General features: G+C 37.5%; 1 protein-coding gene across 7 annotated transcripts in view; it reads left to right on the top strand.

Moving 5' to 3' along the window:
- Positions 1-22128, top strand: part of NT5C2 (5'-nucleotidase, cytosolic II) — a 149490-nt gene extending 127362 nt beyond the window's left edge. For 4 of the 7 annotated variants that reach the window (XM_070470095.1, XM_020897904.2, XM_020897906.2 and 1 more), the window contains 16 exons: positions 5210-5327; positions 6605-6700; positions 7031-7054; positions 10649-10740; positions 10874-10931; positions 11941-12034; positions 12627-12680; positions 14589-14672; positions 15672-15713; positions 16890-16997; positions 17263-17329; positions 18014-18184; positions 19501-19552; positions 19668-19728; positions 19879-20055; positions 20649-22128. In XM_070470095.1, coding sequence (XP_070326196.1) covers positions 5210-5327; positions 6605-6700; positions 7031-7054; positions 10649-10740; positions 10874-10931; positions 11941-12034; positions 12627-12680; positions 14589-14672; positions 15672-15713; positions 16890-16997; positions 17263-17329; positions 18014-18184; positions 19501-19552; positions 19668-19728; positions 19879-20055; positions 20649-20885 — 1535 coding nt within the window. In that variant the 3' untranslated portion in view covers positions 20886-22128. Of the gene's footprint in view, positions 1-1368; positions 1430-5209; positions 5328-6604; positions 6701-7030; positions 7055-10648; positions 10741-10873; positions 10932-11145; positions 11238-11940; positions 12035-12626; positions 12681-14588; positions 14673-15671; positions 15714-16889; positions 16998-17262; positions 17330-18013; positions 18185-19500; positions 19553-19667; positions 19729-19878; positions 20056-20648 lie in introns of those variants that run through there. The other 3 variants (XM_070470098.1, XM_020897905.2, XM_070470097.1) reach the window with 3 other exon arrangements.
- Positions 22129-22439: the final 311 nt, after the last annotated feature.

Raw genomic sequence — 22439 nt, 5'->3', positions numbered from 1 at the left:
ACTCTACTTGTTCAGTTACTTACATATCTAGCCATGTTGGAGTTGGTTTTATTTTGTGTTACTGAAAGTGTTGAATGGTACCTAGATTTTGGATTTTAGGTACTTTAAAATTGAGGTAGCTTTTAGAATTTTTCATTTTTTAAAGATCATTTGTGATCTCATAGGTTAGAGAGAAAATTTTTGACTGTCTATGATAGCGTGTTGGGGTTTTTAAATAGTTGTGAAAAATAGAAAAGGCCCTCTGGTATTTATTTATATGAGAATGGATAGATTTAAAGTTTCCTTAATGAAAATGTGAATTATTACCTTTCCTAGTTAGCTCAGAGAACCAAGATCATGTAGCCTAAATAAAGAATGTTGATGTTGATCACATTTATAGCATAAAAGCAAATTACTGTTCTTGAGTGGTCGTGTTGGATTTTTTCTTTTCATAGTATGATTGGTAGTATTCATTTCTCCTAGTTGGTAATAGTTTTAGAAATTTTCAACATTGTATTTGGTCATTTTGCTCTTCCAATTAGTACCATCTCCCTTTCACAAAAAATACAGAAGTTGGAGGAATCTAAATATATGTTTTCAAAAACCTAAATGTCTCCAGGGAAAACACCCTATAACTTACACATAATTCATATCCTAAATTTATCAATATCTTTAAAAGATTTATGTATCTTCAAGTCAGTTATTTTACTAGACTAGTTAGTTTCTTTAACTTTTAAAAAATAGAATAATATGACTCCATTTACCAAGGGCAAATATCCATTCACAGAATCAAAAAAAAATTTCCCTTCTGTTCCATATTTGGACATCTAGTTAGATCTTTAATAGGGAAAGTTGGTTCTTACCTGTATCAAGATTACAAATTTAGGTGCTGGAAGGGTAGAAAAGTGGGTTGTTAGGTACAAGCAGACTTTGTTTAAATGAGCACTTAAAAGTGAGATGAGACTGCTCTGGTTTATTCTTGTATTCTTTATTAGTCTGTTTCACCTACTGTAGTTCAATTAAACTGTTTACCAGTTGCATTCAGTTTTTGTCATAAAACCTGAAATGTGGCAGAAAAAATAAACTAAGACAAAAGAAGTTTATTTTTCTATTTGTCTTTTGACTTAACATTTCAGGATCAGGCTTGTATTCTAGGCTTAGGGTATAAGAAAAGTTAAATAATGTATAATACTTAAGCTTATCTTCAATACTCTTGTTATGGCTAATTAGATGAATTTTAGTGATGGTCAGAGGCTTCTAAATAGGAGGCAGTAACTCCTATTAATACCAATTTCCAAATGGTATCTCTCTGTTCCAGCCCATCACAACAGTGTTAAAACCAGTTTTTGTTTTTGTTTTGTTTTGTTGCTTTGTTTTGTTTTTTAACAGGAGAGCCAGTGTGACTCCTTCAAGACTGGAGTGGCACACTCCGCATCTGCGTCTGCCTCATGTGAGTTCTCATTTTGGCAGCAGCATTCTGCTAGGCTGGGACCTCTGTAGAGGTGTGCCCTTCCTTTTTTCTAAAATCTCTGAACTGTCGCAGTGTGTCTTGGTGGCAAAGGTAAAAAGTGCATGAGAGTCCCAGACTTCCCTGCAGAAAGTTTTTGGCTCATCCAAAGGGACTGTCTCCTCTAATACAGATTGTGTCTTGTATGAACAAAATCTACTCAAAACGGAGCCCACAGCTTTCATCCCCACAACAGGCAGTTGATACTTCTGGAAGAACTGTTTTTGTCTCTCACAGATTATGGAGTAAAGAATATCTTCAAATGCTCTCAGTAGCTTCAGCTCTCAAAGCTTTGGTTGTTCTCTTTATAGTCTGGTTACGTAACCTGAGAACACTGTGTGCTGCCCTGGTGCCTGAAGCAGGCCTCTTTTTTGGACTCTGGCCCTTAAAATAACCTCTTCCTTTGTCTCTGGATATTGGGTAAATTAGGATAGGCCTGAGGACCTTCTTGAAGAAGAAATAAGCAATGCATGTGTAAGGCTATGTTTACGCCTGAAGTTATTGGCTGTGTTTTGGAAAGTCAGTTATAAGAACTGAGTTTGAAGCTGTGCATCGTTTACTTGCCAGTTTTGCCAGAGGAATTGAAATTAGACCCTTTGCAGCTGTAGAGAGGCATATGGAGCTGTAAGTCTGAGGTGATACATATGGTTGCCCACAGATGTCAAGGCTGGCTTTGAAGTGCCTGGTTGACTAAAAAAGGAATTTTGCTTTTTATTTATTTATTCATTTGAGCCATGATATGTAGGCTTCAAGAGTAGTCATTTTTGCCACCAGGTCAGAACAGATTGTAATTATCCTCAGGGGACACTTAGAACCAAACATCTAGATTCATGCTCTGTGCAGCTGCAGTTCTGCTTCTCCAGCCCTGGTTGTAGTGTATAGTTCTCTAGCAGATGATTTAATGACCTGGGAGTTCGTGTTACTGAAATGATTATCCAGGAAGCTTATGAGAAAATGTCAATAGCTTGTAGGTCTTACTGATTAACATAGAGCTTAGTGAAACAGATAGTGTTGTCAGAGTGGATCTTGGACTCTCTTTGCTAAATCCATTCCCATCTGTGAATAGAACAGTTTATTTTGGACTAGTTGAAAGAAACTGGAGGGAGAGTAGTGTGTTTCAACACCCAAGCCTAAACTTTGATGGCCTGCGCAATCTAGAAATTCATTTTTAATAGTGGCACTGTATGCCTCCATGAGAAGCTTTGGATGAGACTCAGGAAAACCTAAATTCTGGCTTCAGCTGATGTTTATACTTGTCATGCAACTTTAAAAGCAATTGGGGAAAACTGTATTTTTTGGAAGCATCCTAAACTCATTGAGAGAAAGGAAATTTGAAGTATTTACTTCAGTAGATGGAGTTTCTAGACAATCATTTGGAAGTTCTGCCCTGGAATAAACGCAAATATGACAGGAGTATAGTGTTTATTTTCTGCTATTCTATTCCTCATGGTGGCAGAAATTGTGTTCTCTAGCCTCCCACATTTTTTTTTTTTTCACTAAAAATTCTCAATAAATTGATTTGGGTTTCAGTCCAAATTGCCTCATAGAAATAGATTTTAATGAATATTATTACTTACTTCATCACTTCTCTAACTAGGGAAAATTATTCATTTAGAGGTAATCAGTGGGGATGATTAACTTTTGTTTCTATCTCCCATTCTTAAGGTATGTCCAGCAGATTATCTTTATGAAAATTTAATAATTGAAAACATTTTACATGGGCCAAATCCTATGAGAATAAGTGTCAGTGGATTATCCAAATGATTTTGCTATACAGGAATTTTGTTCCATTAAGTAAAATGTTGTTCGAAGTAAGTGGGGCTTTGTTAGGATTGAGAAGTAATCTTTGTTTTGTGAAAATCTTGTTAAAATGAAATTTACTTTCAGTTGAGGCAGAAGCTCGAGGGGTGAAATATTATTTTATATTCTCAAAATAATTTAAATTGACATCAACGGATGCCATGCTTTCCTAGTCTTTATGATAATGCACCGGCTCTTATTCTGTTCGCATGTGTATATACACAGTACTTCCTTTACAACAGTGTGCATCTTCCACGCCTGAGGATTTAAAAGGTTTTTGGGGGGAGGGATGGGTGAGGGTGGTGCTGAAATTGAGAGGAGGAGAAAAATATAGCCAGTTTTGAAAATGTTAGCCAGAGTTAGCTTAGGCATGAAATCATCATTCCACAGAAGAAATGACAGCTTCTTTTGGCATTTTTCTTGTGAGCTGAGACTTAAGCATCTCCTAAAGGACTTTAAAATTTGTAGGCTTTTTAATATGACAAATGTTTATTGAAGGATTTTGAAAGCTCACCTTGTTTTTAAAAATTTCTATTTTAAAAGGATAGATAAATATATTAACATATTACAAGTTTTAAAGGTACAGAAGAAGGTACACGAAAGTCTCTTTTCCTCTCCTATCTCTTAGCTACTCAGCTCCCGTTTGGAGGCAACCAATATTATTGTTTTATGTATTTCCAGAAATATTCTAAAGGATTGTTTTCAGAAAGGGAAAGTTGAATCATACTCATTAAAATATTAGCTCTAACTTGGATAGGCAGACTAATTACAATGAAGAGTCCATTTGAGCCATAAGCTATATGTTAATTGTAGATAGAACTATAATAATAGTTTCATTATTATGAGACATAAGAATAGGATGTTTGGGGAGTTTTTTTGGCCTCATTTGGCAGTTAGCAAGATCACAGGTGTTTTTTATTTTTAAGTTTTTAATATGGCTTACCTGCTCCTAGAAAACTGATGGAAGAATGTCTACCTACATCCTTTATTTTGGAAGAAACCCGTTTAAAGGAACAACATTTTCTTTATACTGAACTGTGATGATTCTGAAAAAGGTTTTTCATTATAGAAAACTTCAGACATACATTATATTTGAGAGAAACCCCCATATTCCAAAATCTATTTTACTTCACCTGTAAAAAACTCATTGTTCTCTGGCAGATAAGGAGGTATATATATAACATTATATATACGTGCACATATTCATTTTTCCATAATCAGGTTTAATAAAATGAGTTATAATTCTTCAGTGTCTGATTCCCAGTTGATATCAAGACTTCCCTGTCTTAGGCATGTCTTTTTATGGTACTTTTAGCACTAATAATTTGTAAAATGCAGTTTTGATGGCTATGACATTTTAGGACTGATAAAGAAAACACGTAAATCCTAACAAATAGAATTATGCTGGTTGGAGTTTAAGGCAATTCCTAAGCCAGATAGTGATTCTAAAAGTAGACTAGTCTTTTTTTAAAAAAAATAATTTTGAAGGATTCCTATACTAGTCATGCACATCAGTGAGGACTTCAACTTATATAGACCTGTCTCTCTAGTTTTATATTAATTATATTCCCATGGTTAATACCACAGCTGTGCCTATTACACTCCCCGCCTCCCAACTTTAGATTGTGGGCCTAAGAGAATAAAAAGGAAAAAAATGATTGGATTAGGTTTCCTAAGAATGAAGAAACATGGAATACCTGATAATTCATCTTATTGCTGCTACTCCTATCATAACATGACCTGTTTCCACGGACTAACAGTTGAGTTCTGCGATTACTTGAGGCAGTACAAAACATGGAGTTTGAAGGAAAAGAAGAAAAATGGCAAATTTAGCAGGAGAGAGGAATTGGGAAAGTTGAAATTCACTCGTTTGCCTTCCGTTTTAATTGGCTGTGTTTTAATGAGAACCTCCTCTTTGTGCAGTGTACAAGTCCCCGGAGTATGAGTCCCTTGGCTTTGAGCTTACCGTGGAGAGATTAGTTTCTATTGGCTATCCTCAGGAGCTTCTCAGCTTTGCATATGACTCTACATTCCCTACCAGGTAATTTTTCAAGATTATTTTTGGATTAAAACCCATCCTTTTGTCCCCCAAATTAATAATGCCAAATGTGTCCCTAACCAATGCCATCCCCCAGACAAACAAACAAAAAGATGCAACAAAACATCAAAAGCTCTTCGGGGCTTTTTGGTTGATTTTCTGAAATTACCATGAACCTTTCATGTACACCATATCTTTTGTGTTCCTGATTTGAACTTTGAACTTAGTTCATTGCTATTAAAGAAGGTCCATTTATGAGAAGGGTCCATTTATGACCCTGGTGGCTCAGTGGTATAGAATCCGCCTGCCAGTGCGGGAGACTTGGGTTCCATCCCTGGGTTGGGAAGATCCCCTGCAGAAGGAAATGGCAACCCACTCAAAGTATTCTTGCCTGAAAATCTCATGAGCAGAGGAGCCTGGTGGGCTGTAGTCCATGGGGTTACAAAAGAGTTGGACTCAGTAACTAAACAACAACAACAAATTTATGAGAAGAGGGATTATTAAAACTGATGGTCAGTAATTGCAGATGCTCCTCCCTTACGTTGTTGGGAGTTTTGCTAATATATTTTGTTTTGCTAATGTATTCAACTTGGTAATCAGGAGCCTTCTTGGCAGTTTCCATTTCTGGATTTGATAAGAAAGATTTGAGGTTAAGATGAGGCTTATTTTGAGATGCCATCGTGTGTGTCCTATGTGTGCTTAGCTGCTCAGTCGTGTCTGACTCTTTGCAACCCCATGGACTGTGGCCCGCCAGGCTCACAACATTTCTCACAAAAGTCCCGGGGCGAGATATGATGGACCGGACAGACGGACTGGATAGGCGGGCTTGGGAAGAATTCTTCACTTCTCACTGGGCAGCGGAATGCACTTCCATCCAAGGGGAACCACAGGCCACCTCAGGGGGCGCGAGAAATGTCTAATAGAGGGAAATAGAAGCCAACTCAGTTGTCTAAGAGAATAAAAAGAAGCTCTGTTTTAGAAAAGAACCAGCTATATTCAGAGAAATTTTTGTTTACACCTTGTTTGATTAAGTTCTCTCACACAAAACAATTGTGATTATTCATCTGGACAGAATTAAGTATTTGTTAGTTGCTCTCGGATTCATTTTTAAGATTTTATTCACTCACTTTACCCTCTGGGGTTGTATTTTTGGGCACATACATGAGCCACCATAAAACTTGAATAAGGTGAAGGTTGGTTTGTGGTAATTGAGTAAATACTACATTAGATCCTTGCCATTATTACTTTGTGTGATTGGTGATATCTTCATTTTCACATAGGGGACTAGTATTTGATACACTGTATGGAAATCTTTTGAAAGTTGATGCCTATGGAAACCTCTTGGTCTGTGCACATGGATTTAACTTCATAAGGGGGTGAGTACAAAGAACCTTTAGCCTCTTTCTAGTGTTTTTATAGTCAAACAATATGAAGATGACATTATCTTCCCCAGTATAATATACTTTCTTATCTCCTCATTATTAAAGAGCAATTCCTTTACATAAGCATACTTAACAATTATTTTTTAGACAGCTAGGACCCAAACTGATGTATAAATATAGTTAGCAGTTACATTTTGTTTAAATTAAGCGCCTTCTAAAATTATATAGCATCCAACAAAGCTAATCTTGAAACTTGCCAAAAAACTGTAGTGGCTTTGACTTATTTGAAATTCTAAGATTTTTATTTTCTCCTTTTTAATACAGTTCTCAGGTAGCTGCTCAGAAGAGGTATGTACATAAAGTACTTTGAAAAATTTAAAGCTACAGTGATGTAAATGACTAAGATTTTTAACAGCTAATATATTATTTTTATATTCTAATGTATACCTTCAGGTATTTGATCATGTGGTTAAATTTTTTTAAACATGGGGTTAAAATGAATACAGAGTGATACTATTTGAAACAAACAAGGATAAGTTTTATTTTCATAATTAGCATATTTCCTCTATTCTTACCTAATTTGAACTCTCCACCCTAGTAATAAACAGCAGATAAAATTTAATGTCTAGTATCTTTTTTGAAACATCTCAAATTTTTCTTTAAAAATCACAATACCCCAGTTTGACAATTTCTGTAATTATGGCTTTACAATTATACGTTTTCTCTACTATTATACCACTTACTTTACCACTGACACTATTAGGGTCAGAACAACTCTTAAAACCAATATGGGTTAAGTATCAGTCTCTTATTTATTTTCAATAGCAAAGCAGTAAAAACTACACAGTCTACATTGAAATTTGTTAAATAAACAATGTCTTTTTGGTAAATACTTTTTTGTGATAAGAGACACTAACTGAAACTGTACCAGAGTTTCATTTAAATCTGAGGTAACCGTCATGCCCTATTTGGAATTGAATCATCTGTTAAGTCTTCAGCTGGCATTACACAGACTCAGTGATTTCCAGGTATATACTATGGGAACAGTTTGAAATAAACACCCTACTTGACACATCTGATTAGACCAGTAGTTATATCTACCTTTCTTTCACCATTTCTCTCTGAGGGATTTGTTCAAGTTCATGAGTATCAAAAGGTGGGATTTAGAAGGTGAGGTGACTGCAGATAGTACTAGAAACCCAGACTCTTTTCTGTATGGATATTGTCACTATAATTCAGAATCCCAATGATGATGAACCAAGGTTCTATTTATGAATTCCTGAAGAGGGATTTTTGTGTTATTGGGTGGGAGATAGAGAAGAAAAGAAAGAGAAGCAGTTCCATATGTTAGAATTACAATTAGATTTACTAACTCAAGATCTATAGACCTCCTTTCTTCCCCCAAAGAAGCCAATAAAGTTTCCAAATAGTTTCTTTGGAAATATATTTAATATTGTTTCAGAAATAAATCATTTATGTGTTACATGCAGAATCATTCAAACAGTACTTAGCACTGTACAGTCTTTAGAAAGCCCACGGAGAAGGCCAGAATGAAGATGGAGGGCAACGGAGATAATTATTGAAATATAGTGGTAAACAAAGTTGGAAGAAAAATTATGGCTCCACCAAGCATCACCTTACATGCCTTGCCTGTGAGTTGGAACCTCTTTTCAGGCAATAGTAAAGGCTTTTAAAGTTTTAGGTTAGAATAATGTTGAGATCAAATCTTTATTCTGTGGGTCACAGATAGTTAGCAATACTGAACTCTGTTTTCTTCCTAAGTCTAGCATCCCTTCTTTTATAATATATTACCTCTCCATGAATCAGTTTTCATTTTAAATGTATACTAGCATGACTTGACACTTAAACAAAATGTAATGGCTAACTGTATTTATAAGTCAGTTTGGGTTCTAATTGCATAATGATTAACTTTCCTTATGTAAAGGAATTACTCTTAAATGATGAAGGGAATAGGAAAAGATATTCAAGAGGACAATGTCATCTTACTAAACCTGACTGAGGAAAGTATATCATTATTATTTCTTTCTGCTTTAATTTTCATTACAGAAAATCTTGGAAGGCTAGAAGATATGATATTCCACAAAGTTATTCTTCATTGGGAACTCTTGTTTCAGAATGCTGGCTAGGACAGGGAACTAATGTGATTTTATATTCCTAAGTAGAGTTTATGACATTTGTAGTTAACAAACATTACCCAAGTTATCCTGAGTATGAAATTTAAATTTGGTGTCCTTTATTTAAATTAGTTAATCTTCATGTATTCATTGTGAGGACTGTTCATTTTTATATTTTCGTTTTTCTCCTTTTTATTTTCTCTGTAATAATACTATCTCCTTCCTCTTCTTGCAGTGTTTCATTTCACTCTTCAAGGTTCTCATGCATCTTTAACAATTTCTGTTTGTTTCACTGGCTTTTTCTTTTAAACTCTGAATGTCCTCTGTGGACCTCGACACAGTCTTCTCTTCTTTCTCTACACTCTTAAGTGGCCTCTTCTGCTCTAATAGTCTACCTGACTGCTTCTGTTAACCTGTGTGTAGATGATCCCAGCAACCTCTCAAATTTGAATCTCTGTTTTAAAGTTCTTGACCTTTGTTTCTAATTGCCTATAAAAATGTTCACTTTTAGATTAACATATCCAAAATAAAACTCCTCTTGTATTTTATCTAGTTTTTATGTTTCAGTTAATATTACCACCACCCTCTCAGAGACACCTTAGTGTGAGAATTATCATCTTCGGCTCCATGTCCCTCGTCTACCACATCTGTTCAATTGCCTGTTCTTTTTACCTTGGCAATCCCTCCTGAGTAATTCTTCTCTTTAATTTCCTTTGTGCCCACTCTAGGACATGCCCATGCCCCTCATGCTTTCAACTGGACTCCTGCAGGAAGCCCTAACTGATTTCCCAGGCCTCTGTGTCTGTGTCAGTCAGTTCTTCAGTTCAGCCGCTCAGTCATGTGCGACTCTTTGCGACCCCATGGACTGGGGTCAGTTCTTGCTGTATAATAAATAAAACTTAGTGCCTTAAACCAGTAGCCATTTGATTTAGCTCAAAATTCTGAGTCAGCTGAGCAATTCTGGAATTGCTTAGCTGATCGAGAATGGCCTCCTGCACATGTCTGACAGTGGGCAGCCTGTTGGCGGGGGCACCTCATTTCTGCATGGGGCCTTTTACTCTCCAGCAGGAGTACACTGGCCCTAATGCACAAGTGTTTTCCAAGTCTTCTTGGATCCCATTTTCTGTTACTCAAGCCTGTATTCAGGGATAGAGAGAGAGACTGTGCCTCTTAATTGGAGGAACTGCAGAGTCACATTACTAAGGGATAGGAAAGATCTGTAGCCGTTTTTTGCAACACATCACATTTCTTTTTCCATTTTACCCTAACACTCCTACTAATTTAATACTTTTACAGTTTAGCTCAGATGAAAAATATATAAAAACAATAGCATGATTGCCTCAATTCATCTTTCTAGCTTTGTATTTCTGTTCCCCTTTCTCTACTTGAATTTGACTAGTTTCTGGATTGGGCTGTTTTAACTTTTAAGGATCAGCTTATATGCCATGACTTTCATGGATTCTTCCTAGATTTTCCTCTCTACATTCCGTTTTCTCTACCCATTAAGTTGAAATGGTCCCTCTCCCTTTCCTCTGTTTTGTTATAGCTTTTTGCACCTTTCTTGTGGCAGTTCTGTTTTGGACCTTCACAATTGTGTGTGTGTGCGACTCCCTCCCTTAGCCAGACTGAGAATGTTTTAGGGGCTGAAACAGTGAGTGAGCCTCTTCATTTTCAGAGTTTCCCATGTGTATTATTTGGAACCCCACCTTGCATATAGCCACCAAAATGTTTGAATTAATTTTTGAATGATGAATACGTCTCAGAGTTATATTATTTTTGAATGTCGGTTAATTTTTTTTTCTTTCAGACCAGAAACTAGAGAGCAGTATCCAAATAAATTTATTCAACGAGATGACACTGAAAGATTTTACATTCTGAACACACTATTCAACCTACCAGGTAGACTCATTCTATGCTTACATATACTGATGTCTCCCCTTCTTTCCGTGATCATTTGTCTTTGCTCAAGGGAGATAAACAGATTTTAGTTATCTCACTTATAGCTTATGAATATCTATTCTTCATTTTTCAGAGACCTACCTGTTGGCCTGCCTAGTAGATTTTTTTACTAATTGTCCCAGATATACCAGGTATGTGTGTACTATAATTTTCTTTTTCCAATTGATTTTTTAAAATTAATGTACAGGGTTTTAGAGAACTGGCCATTGTAGGTCTTTTCTGCTTTTCTGAAGTGAATTTAGTGCTAGTGAGAGATGCCACAGTGCCAGCCTGAGAGATGGGACAGCACCAGCAGCTCCATGCAGGCCCTCACCTCCCACACGGCCCTCTCCTTGCCAGTGTGCTGCAGCCATGTTTGGAAGGGACCACTTCTGATTGGCTTCTCCTGGGAATGAAGACGGCCAGCAGAGGTGCTAATTGTGACAACTGAGTGGGAGGTTTGTGTGATGATTATCTGTCCAAGCAGAATTGCACTAAAACCCCCCAACTCATTTCACAGCAGCTACCCAGGAGCCATTCAGGGATAGTAATTTCGTTTCATTCCCAGGCCCAGCAAGATTTGATTGAGGAAGATACTGTTTATCCTCCCTCAAGTAAAAATGTGCTTAAGTCTTGAAAAAGATATCCTTTCCTTTCTAGGGGGAATTGTTAAGTTCGGCCATATGTGCCAGAGTTTGCTAACTTCTTATCCTCTTTAGGCCTTACCCACTTCAAGGCACTAAATTTGGTTGAGCACTAAGTCACTAAGATAAATAAAAAATAGACCATACCTTAGAAACAGTGTCAGAAAAGTCAGGGTGGCGAGAACCTAAATTACCAATTTTAAATGTTTCTTTGATGGGAACCTGTTTCTTATAAGTGATGAATAAAACAACCTGTTATTTTTGGAACTAGACTTTTAGCCTCCATCATACTCTTCTACTATTTTGTATCTGTTCACAGTTACTATATTCCGTTGAACACTGTAGTCATCTCTGATGGTCAGAATGGATTTTCATTAGGGAGTGATTATTTTCCGAATTAGCCACACAGCCTTTATTATGTGACAAAGGAACCTTTGGGTCCCCTGGGCAGTGTTTGGTATTTCCTTTATTTACCCTCCTTTGGATTCCCTGTCATGTTCTTTCCATCTTTCTGTAGCTGCGAAACAGGATTTAAAGATGGGGACCTCTTCATGTCTTACCGGAGTATGTTCCAGGATGTAAGAGACGCAGTTGACTGGGTTCATTACAAGGTACCTAGGAGCTGCTTCTTCACCTGCTTACTGCCTGGCATGTGTCTTTTATGGTCTGACATTAACTTTCCAAGTGCAAACAGGGCAGAGTTTTTCACCTGTTAAAAAAGGGGGATTTGCCTCTAGTGATAGCTCTCTAGAATACTTTTGTTCTTGTCTTTGGCTGTCTGGCTTACAGAGGTAATGCTGGTCTTCCCTCAGTGGTGGTGCTTGGCTTCTAGATTTTATTTCAGTTTGCATTTTCCAGACTTACTAGAAGAGATTTTAGTGTTAGGGTTATACTTACCATATCCTTTTAGGATGCTTATGGTCCATTTGTTTTTTCCAAATACCTCCTGCTTGGCTGATAACATTAACTGATTAATGATATTATGTTTACATTTATTATAAATTGTGCTGAATTAAATATGAAATGCCTTTTGATTTCTATTTTAAATACATTTTGGAGGCAGAATTGCAGCAAATCACATCTGCCAATTTAATTTTGGAAATATTTAGAATTGCATTTAAGCTAATAGTAGACACGGTTTTTATAATAAACTTAAAAATTGATTTTGTTATTTTCTTGCTTTCTTTTTCTTTCTTTCTCTAGGGTTCCCTTAAGGAAAAGACAGTTGAAAATCTTGAGAAGTATGTAGTCAAAGATGTAAGTAGTAAAGGGAAAAGTAGATCTGCATGATAGTTTGCTTTACCTATTAGGGAAATTAGCAAGCTTATTTATAATGAAATGGACAAGAGAAGATATTTCTTTGTCCTGGCACTTTAACACATGCCAAGTATAATCAACAAGCATTCTCAGCTGGAGCATGAGGTTTGTTTTTCCTGTTTTTTATTAGGCAAAGAGGACCAGTATTTCATTTATCCTTTTAGCTCTAATTATAGTAATAGCAGCTAGAGTGGTTACTGTGTACATATCACTGTGCTAAGTGTTTACATTCATTATCCCATTTAACCTTCCATAAAACCCTGAGTTAGTTTCTTACCTCTGCTTTAGAGATGAAGAAACTGGGGACTCAGGATTAAGTAACTTTTCCAAGTTCATACAGTTAGTAAATAGAAAGCCAAAAGTCACACCTCAGTGTACTCTGAATCATAACCGTGGTGCTATATCATCTAAAAAAATGTACACGTGTGACTGTTATTTAAATTGTCTTTAACCTATCAACTGGGAATAATGATGAAAGCTTTAAAATACTTCAAAAGACGTTAGTGGTAAACATAGTAAAAATTTTAAATGTCTACAGTTAATAGCATTGTGTCAATTTCTTAGTTTTGATCATTGTACTGGGGTTAAGATTAAGGGAAGCTGGATGACGAATACATGGGAACCCTCTGTACTATTTTTACAACTTTTCTGTTAAGTCTGAAATTATCTCAAAATAAAAAATACACAGACACACACACACACAGCACTGAGATGAGATAACTTCTTCCTTTCTTACAGAGTAAAAGTAGTAGATGCAATTATTCCCTCAAAGTTCTTTGGTAAAGATGTCTTATTTCCAGACTTTGTACCTCCTATCTCCCATCCACTCCCATGTCCATGATTGTTGTTTCAAGAAAGAACATTGAGGGGTTCAGGAGAGGTGCAAGAGGATTTGAGTGAAGGGACCTATTCACTGTGAGAGAAGGAAAGGCTGTTTTCTTTCTGGTCACATCAGGAGTCAGAATTTCCTCATGTAGCTACAGATGAGTCCGGGCACTTTCAAGTTGCATTCTATATACATCATGCCATTTCTGCAAGGTATTTTATAAAATGAAAGTGTACACACTGAGACCATATCTAATACTCTCCATAGAGTATCTAGCTGATCTCTAAAATTGGCTTCTCCTAATCTATAACACACTTAATTCACTTACTTTAAGAGATTACAAGGTAATTTAAACTCTTTCCTGAGATAGACATAAAGAGGAGGTTAGAGTTATGTTTTTAATAGGCATATAATTATATATTTTATATATGTCTATTATATATACCATATATATTCTGCATATATAATAATTCATGCACAATGACAATGTGGTCTTCTAAATGCAAAATTCTGAAACCAACCAACCCACCCTTAAAGGGTATCACCTGTTTCAGTAGACAAAAAAAAGTCCTTTATCTGACCACTCCACAGTGTAAGTGAATATATATGTATATATATTCACTTTCACAGGAACCATATATATATATTTGGTGATACATTTCAGTATAAACTGTGTTGAATTTTGAATCTTTTCCTGGCCTAGTGATATGCCCTCTGATACTCCTGAGATGCTGGGCAGCAGCAGCGAGCAGTAGCTCCTAGTCAGCCAAGAGATAACAAGGGTAAACAACTGATACATCCATTCTGCTTTTCACTTTAAGTATAGTGTTCTATAAGTTACAGTAGACTTTGTGTTAGATGATTTTGCCCAACTGTAGGCTAATGTATGTTCTTAGCACATTTGAGGTAGACTAGGCTGGCTGCCATGTTCCATGTATTATCGGGACATAACCCCATCACGTGTGGAAGAAGATCTGTGTTTGTGTTTTACTGTTCCGCTCATCATCATCATTACATTTCAGGGAAAACTGCCTTTGCTTCTGAGCCGGATGAAGGAAGTAGGAAAAGTATTTCTTGCCACCAACAGTGACTATAAATATACAGATGTAAGTGCTTAATATATTTGTTTCTTTATACAAAGGAATTATATTGGACTAAAGAACTGTGAATATAAAGAAGGTAGTTTATTAAGTGAGAGTAGTTTTTTGCCATTTCATTTTGAAAGCAGAATGAAAAAAGCAAAAATAAATGGCACACCTCAAAGTGGTTCTCAAATTTTTATGAGTATTTCTTTGGACAATTTTTCCTGATTATAATTGGCTACTTAAAGGTTTTCATTTTGGGGGTTATTTAAAACATTTGTGCTGATTACAGTGTCTTCTGTGTCTTTGTGTGTCGTTCTGCAACTTGAAAAGTTAGGCCTTTTATTACATGTGTAATACGTTCCCTCCCTGCTGTTGGGAGCCAGACAGCAATAGATGGTAAAAAGATGTTTTGACTCTTAGCCATCAAAATTTACTACCTCTTAAAATTTTTGCCATGATTAAAGCATATAGAAAAGCTGATTTAATTCCTTAACCTCATGTTACTTTTGCTAAGCTGGTTACAAGTTCATAGTCCTAGCAAGCTTAGTGCTTGCTAACCCTCTTTATGTAAAATGCTGATTTAGAAATCTAGTGATTTGGAATAAGTTGGCTTGATTGTCCTGGGAACAGTAGTAAGAGGGCCACGGTGTGTTATTTCTATGTGAGTCATCAGTTTTCTCTACACCCTTATCGCAGATACCCCTTCCCTCCAAATACGTGTTCTGGTCCACTCAGAGAACTTGATAGGAATATATGGATAAATCTGTATAAAAATATCTCCTAGAAGAACCCGGTGTTCTACTGAGAATGTCAGAAGCTTGCATTTGTTTGCTGTGATGAAGCATTAATTTCTATCTTCAACTCCCATGATTTCATAAACTTTAGAGGAAACAAGAATGTAATGAATCTTGTATTGAAAAAGACATGTCTTATAAACAGCTTGTGTGTGCTTTACTTAGGTGTCCTATATCTCTTGCAGAAATAGTAAATGGATCTTATGTTGGATTTTCTTTTTTCCAGAAAATTATGACTTACCTGTTTGATTTCCCACATGGCCCCAAGGTACTCTCTGTAATATAACAGACTGTTGATTTAGCAATAATGAATGCATTTAATATTCTGGAATATTGAGCGTAAGGAATTGGTCAGGAGCCATCCAGAAATCTTCATTAATATTAGAAGTAATGCAGGAGCTAGTATAATTTAAAAAGTTGCTAGCAGTTTGAAAACTTGGTAGACAGAAATAAGAGATTCATGTGGTATTTAGTAGGATGGGATGAGAATTTTATGCCCAAGAAGTTTTATACAGAATTGCTAAATTTATGTGGCAGAAAGGAATTTTCAGGTTGAAGGAGATAATCTTATTAAAAGAAACAGAAAATGTATATATTCTTAACAACTTCTATATTCTGCTGTTAGTAATTGCTGAGTTTTGTGTCAAGAGAACAGCTAACTTTGATACTTAGCAGAGAAGTCGTCACTCCTTCTGTATGGTCTTAGATTTAATGAATACTAATCACAATTTAGGGGGCTTCCCTGGTGGCTCAAATGGTAAAGAATGTGCCTGTGATGCAAGAGACCCAGGTTTAGTCACTAGGTTTCTCTGAATAAATGTTAGTTAATGACTTTTGAGATCACCCCAAAGCACAGTATTTAGTGCTCTTTGTCTTGATCTTAAAAGGTTAAAAGCCATGGTTCCAATTCAAGATGAAGTAATGTTGATGGGCATACCTTCCACATTAGTGCTGATTAGCCTGCAGTATGAGCCAAAGACCAGTGTGTACCTGGAACCACCATTCTGAAAGCATAACCCATAAAATTTGCTAATAATAGTTCTGTGTTAGCATTAGCTATATACTTGAGTTCAGATGCTAAACTGCCTCTTTCTTAGTCCGTCTCGTACATATTTGTCTTTTTGCATCTCTCCTTAGCCCCTGTGAGCCTCTTAGGCCCATTTTTAGAGTATGAGCACACTCTTTCATACATTAAATTGCTTGAAATAAATTAGTAAGTAGGTGAAGCAATTTAAAATACAAAGATTATTAGAGTCATTATTTATATTTTCACTTTGCCTGCTTTCAAAAGGATGTGCCTTATAATAAGCCACAATATGTTTTTAACAGTGGCATTTTCTGGTTTTACTTAGTATTTATATATTGCTTTCATCCGACTTGAGATGAAACAGAAGTGCTTTTAGATTAGGAGTGATGTTTTGGCTTTCACTTTCTTCCTTATCAGCCTGGGAGCTCTCATCGGCCGTGGCAGTCCTACTTTGACCTGATCTTGGTGGACGCACGGAAACCACTGTTCTTTGGAGAAGGCACAGTACTGCGTCAGGTGGATACTGTAAGTTGAGAGGATGGTCTGTCCACGAGCAATTATCCTTCATGTTCCCCCTTCCCCCCCTCCTATTCTTCCCCCAGGAAACAGGTATTTTTAACTTACTAGCCTTATCTCCTCTTTTGAAGTTAAGAGTTTTGGTCTCAATTAATATAGCTGAATAATTCAAATGAATATAATTCAAAAGTGACATTCATTTGGCTGCCTAACCAAGTAGCATTTTTGGTGGAGATTGTGATAACTTTACAAAATCCAAATTCTTTTCTCACAGAAAACTGGCAAGCTGAAAATTGGTACCTACACGGGCCCCTTACAGCATGGCATCGTCTACTCTGGGGGTGAGTCACACACTTTCCTTTGTGTAAGTCTGTGCTTGAAGCTCACTGTGAAAGCTTTGCTGTCCTCCTGACACCATGCTTCTTATGTTCTTTAGTATTCTAAAAATAGCGTCTCCTGAAGGTAAACACTTCAGTCACCTACTGAAGAGTTGGGAGGATGGGTTTGAGAAGTTGTCAGCATGTCCTAATGAATCTTTGATTTTCACTAAAAGGACCAGTTTTCCCTGTCCTCCTCCTCTGCATATTTGAGGCATTTTCTCAGTGTTGGAATCACGTGGATGGTTCCCAAGGCCTCAAAGGGGTTTTAGGAGTCTCTACAGACATAGATGCATATTTTATTGGAATGAGAAGCAGTTGAACAAAGCCAACCTAATGGCAGACCTGTGAGGAGAAATGGTAGTGGTGCTTTGGAGGGTTATGGTCCCTCAAGCTGAGACGTGGTTTTGTTGCTCTTGGATTTGGGGATCGAGAGCTCTGGTCAGCACAGTGGAGCTAAAGGCCTTGTCATAGAGGCAGTAAAAAGAATGATGAAAAAAGACAATGGTGAGTCTTTGTCTTAAGAAAGGTGAGCCCTTTTTCCAGTCTATTCCTCACATACTTAAAAGAATAAAATTAATCTATATACTATTTAATGGTTATAGTACTTGGAATGCTGGTTTTTATTTTCTCATTGCATTGTTTCAGGTTCATCTGATACAATTTGTGATCTGTTGGGAGCCAAGGGCAAAGACATTTTGTATATTGGAGATCACATTTTTGGGGACATTTTAAAATCAAAGAAACGGCAAGGGTGGCGAACTTTCTTGGTGATTCCTGAACTCGCACAGGAACTGCATGTCTGGACCGATAAGAGTTGTAAGGAACCATTGTTCTTACTTTATAAATCTTTACTATTGCTAGTTTATATCTTAATGGCTAGCTATGAATCAGTCCTCTTTGATGAACCATTACTTTGTATGCAGGGAGTCAGAGGCAGGTCCTAATATTTGAGCACCTCCTTCTCATATAGCCACATATTTCACACAAGTCCAGAATTTGGAGAGGTTATCTTGTTTTCCCTTTTTCTTGAATTCTTTTAAAATATAAAATGTTACTGCTCTGAAAACTCAGCCTGCCTCAGGTAGTAACCCTGGCTCTACCACTTAATATCTTCATGCCCTTAGGCAGATGCTGAGACACCCTGTGCCTTAGTATCCTCAGATATGAAGATAATACCTACTATCATAAAGTTGCTGGGACTTAACTGAGGCAGGGTGTTTATAAAGGAGATAGAAGTACAACCTTTTTCAACTGAGACTCCTCGTTTGAACTGCAAAACAAAGATGATTTGATATGACTCTCAGTTCTCTCACAGATGGTAGATTAAGAATATTGGTTACATACAGTGGATGCATCACTGCTTAATTCTCTTTGGGGAACCCAGGCTGAGAAAGGCTGGAATGCTTACAACATATTTTGCTGTTGCTACTGCTTGTAGTTCTTGGTGGGACTTTCTGGCTAGCCATGGCAACCCACTCCAGTATTCTTGCCTGGAAAACCCCATGAACAGAGGAACCTGGCAGGCTACAGACCACGGGGTCACAAAGATTCAGACACGACTGAGTGACTAACACTCACTAACAACTAACTTCAGAAATTTAGTTGAGTTGGTTCTGTTTTCTGAACTTGTGACTCATTCTTTTATCCAAAAGTGAAACTGCTAACACTTGCTCTGCTGACATACCCGAGATGGGGTATGAAGTGGCACTTAAAAAGCTCAGAATGGAGAAGGCAATGGCAACCCACTCCAACACACTCCAGTACTCTTGCCTGGGAAATCCCAGGGACGGGAGCCTGGTGGGCTGCCGTCTATGGGGTTGCACAGAGTCGGACACGACTGACATGACTTAGCAGCAAGCTCAAAATCAGCATCCAGTTGGGAAAGTTGTATAGTTAGTGGATTTGAGGAGGAGGAAGGGCAGTTAAGGAGGAAATTCTGGTGTCATGTGCTGCCAGATTCCAAGCAGTGTTAGTGGGTTTTCCTGAAGGTGAGGGAAGTCATTTTATACACTCACCTACAGCTTTACTCTTCAGCCATATCTGAAACCTTTTAATTTAGTTTTTAGTAACAGTTAAAAACTAGATGCTTTTTTATTTACTTAAAACATTTTCCTTTTTCTTCCAAACTTTAGCACTTTTCGAAGAGCTTCAGAGCTTGGATATTTTCTTGGCTGAACTCTACAAGTAAGTTTCCTCATATCAAAAATTTCTTCCCTAAAAACCATCTACCTCTTCAGGAGTCACCTAGATATACGAGACGTCCTTTCTAGAGATTTTCACTAATTTTTCTTGTCTCCAGGCACCTTGACAGCAGCAGCAATGAGCGCCCAGATATCAGCTCCATCCAGAGACGTATTAAGGTATCCACCAAATGGGATTTGGGAAAAAACTTGGAGAATAAACTTGAAATGATTTCTCTGTTTCTGATTTTATACAAGAAGTGGCACATAGCCAGTGTTCAGTAAATGTCTGCTGAATGAGCTGAGCGTTAACCTTGTTCTCTGTTTTAGAAAGTAACTCACGACATGGACATGTGCTACGGGATGATGGGGAGCCTATTCCGCAGTGGCTCCCGGCAGACCCTCTTTGCCAGTCAGGTGATGCGCTATGCTGATCTCTATGCAGCATCGTTCATCAACCTGCTGTATTATCCATTCAGCTACCTCTTCAGAGCTGCCCATGTCTTGGTGAGTTAATATAGCCCAAGGCCATTATTTACAGTTAAGATACACTGTTAAGGCCAAGTTCTGCAACTGGCTATCTGCATGGCACAGGAAAGTTTAGATCATTTCTTTCTAATGTGCAGAGCTTATGGCCAGGTTACATGGTTGCACAAAAAGGAGTCTGAGAAAGACCAATCAAGATAGAATGTTACAGAGCTTAACTTTACTCTGAAACTATGAGATTTAGAAGTTGTTTGGATGGTGAAGGCTTTCCTCTATTTAGTACTAAATGAGAGAAGTGTAATTTTATATTCCTATATTCTGTTAATAATACTCATCTAGATTTCAAGACTTTTTAGCTGTGAAATAGTAATTTCTCTACCATCTTACCAGTTTTAGACTATAGTATCTGATCTGGGCACAGTTCTGAGGGTTTGGGAGAGAAAAGAGGATAGGGAGCTTTAGGAAGTTCTAAGAAGATATTTAACTGAATTGACTTGGCGTCTGGTCCATTTTGGGAGTTACCATGTGGCCATCTAACACAGGCAGAGGGCTTAGGACCTAGGAGACAGCTGTGTCTATTCCACCTGCTTTCTGAACTTCTGGTTTTGTTGTAGATGCCTCATGAGTCAACAGTGGAACACATACATGTAGATATCAATGAGATGGAGTCCCCGCTCGCCACACGGAACCGCACATCAGTGGATTTCAAAGATACCGACTACAAGCGGCACCAACTGACACGGTCAATTAGTGAGATTAAGCCCCCCAATCTCTTCCCACTGGCCCCCCAGGAAATTACACACTGCCATGACGAAGATGATGATGAGGAGGAGGAAGAGGAGGAGGAGTGAGGAGGAAGACGCCGACGCTGAGCACCCATTACACAAGTTCTGGCAGGACTCACAGGAGCAAAGGGTGTCCCTGTGTGGGTCCTAGTGGGGGGTGGTGGGGGGGGGGCTCCATCAAAGGTACATCTGGAAAAGTTTCTGAAGACTAAAATATTCTAATCATAGGGAGATACTTGTTTTAGTTTTGTGTGTCTGCACTCTTTGCAGATGGTTCAAAATTGGAGTCTGTATTGGAGGAAAGTAAGGGTAAAGCTGGGCTGAACTGCATGCGATGGGCTCCATCGTGGCTTGTGACATGGTTTCCTTGTCTTGTTTCATCATCAGTGTATGGCAGTGTATTATCCAGATACACTAAGGGTGGCGAAGGGCCTCAGAGTGGAGCAAGGACGCCAATGGGGAGATGTGAGCCAAAAATGTTATGGTACAAATTGTGCTCTTACTCCAAAATCCCATCTTTTTCAGTGCATTACATAAGTATTGTATATCAGTGGAGAAATATATTATTTCCATTATCAAATGTAGTCTTTTGTTAAGGTCAGAGTTTTTCTTTACAAGCTTTCAGGTTTTCCATGACTGGTAAGGCTGCTGTCAGTGGCTTTGCAGGAGTGTACTCTACTTGCTGTAGGACTGGGCTGGAATGGACTGTAGTGATTGCATTTTGAGGCAAAAGTCTTCATCCACATCAACAGTTTTTAGATAAGCAAAAATTTTAAAAAAAAAAATTTTTTTTCCCCCAAAATGGTCTTTTTCCCATCTGAGGTAAATCTGTGGAAAGAATTTAGCTGAAAGAGGACAAAGGAGTGAGCCACCCGAAAAGAACAGAGCTTCCTTCTTTACCATAGTGAGTAAAATTAATTAACGTGGGCCTTACAGGTAGCTCCTGCCACCCCATTCCAGCCTTCCCTATCCTCTTTGTCTTTTAAACAAGCATTAAGAGGGTGGGAAGAGGGCTTTTTTGTGAGTCAGAACCATTTACGAAAACAGTGGGCACAATCAGTATGAATAAATTCACTTCAGACTCCCAAGTGAAATCACTTCTTGTTGCTTGGAACAAGAATGGATCATTACTGTACACTTTAAGGTATTATAACTGCCTCTTCAGAACAATGAACCTTGTTACAACATTTTCCACAGTGATGTAGACGCTCACTTTAACCTTCATATGTTTCTTCCATTCTTACTGTTATTTGTCAACACGGGACGGTAGATTAGCTGCTCTAGAATCAATAAAGTATAATATTTCTAATACTGACTTTGAGCCCTTCCTTAGCACAACTATAGACTGCTAGTTCAGGTGGGTTTAGGTTTGACAAAGTGATATCAATTTGACTTTCTCTTAAAGGAAACATAGTCTAGTGTGATTAATGGCCAAATTTATAGCACTTAAATGGGCCTCAGTTTTTTAATGTAAACTATTTTGGTACAGGACTACAAGGTGGGGCTTTTTTTCCAAGTCATTTTGTAGGTAGGGAACACAGCTCAGTAACTTAGCCAAGGCCATATTACTTTACTTTACCATTTTCAATATATATGGCTTTACATCGTCACATCAAGGCA

The sequence above is a fragment of the Odocoileus virginianus genome, chromosome 7, assembly GCF_023699985.2.
Source record: "Odocoileus virginianus isolate 20LAN1187 ecotype Illinois chromosome 7, Ovbor_1.2, whole genome shotgun sequence".
NCBI lineage: Eukaryota > Metazoa > Chordata > Mammalia > Artiodactyla > Cervidae > Odocoileus > Odocoileus virginianus.
The sequence above is the reverse complement of the archived record's forward strand: the minus strand, read 5'-3'. Positions and strand labels throughout refer to the sequence as shown.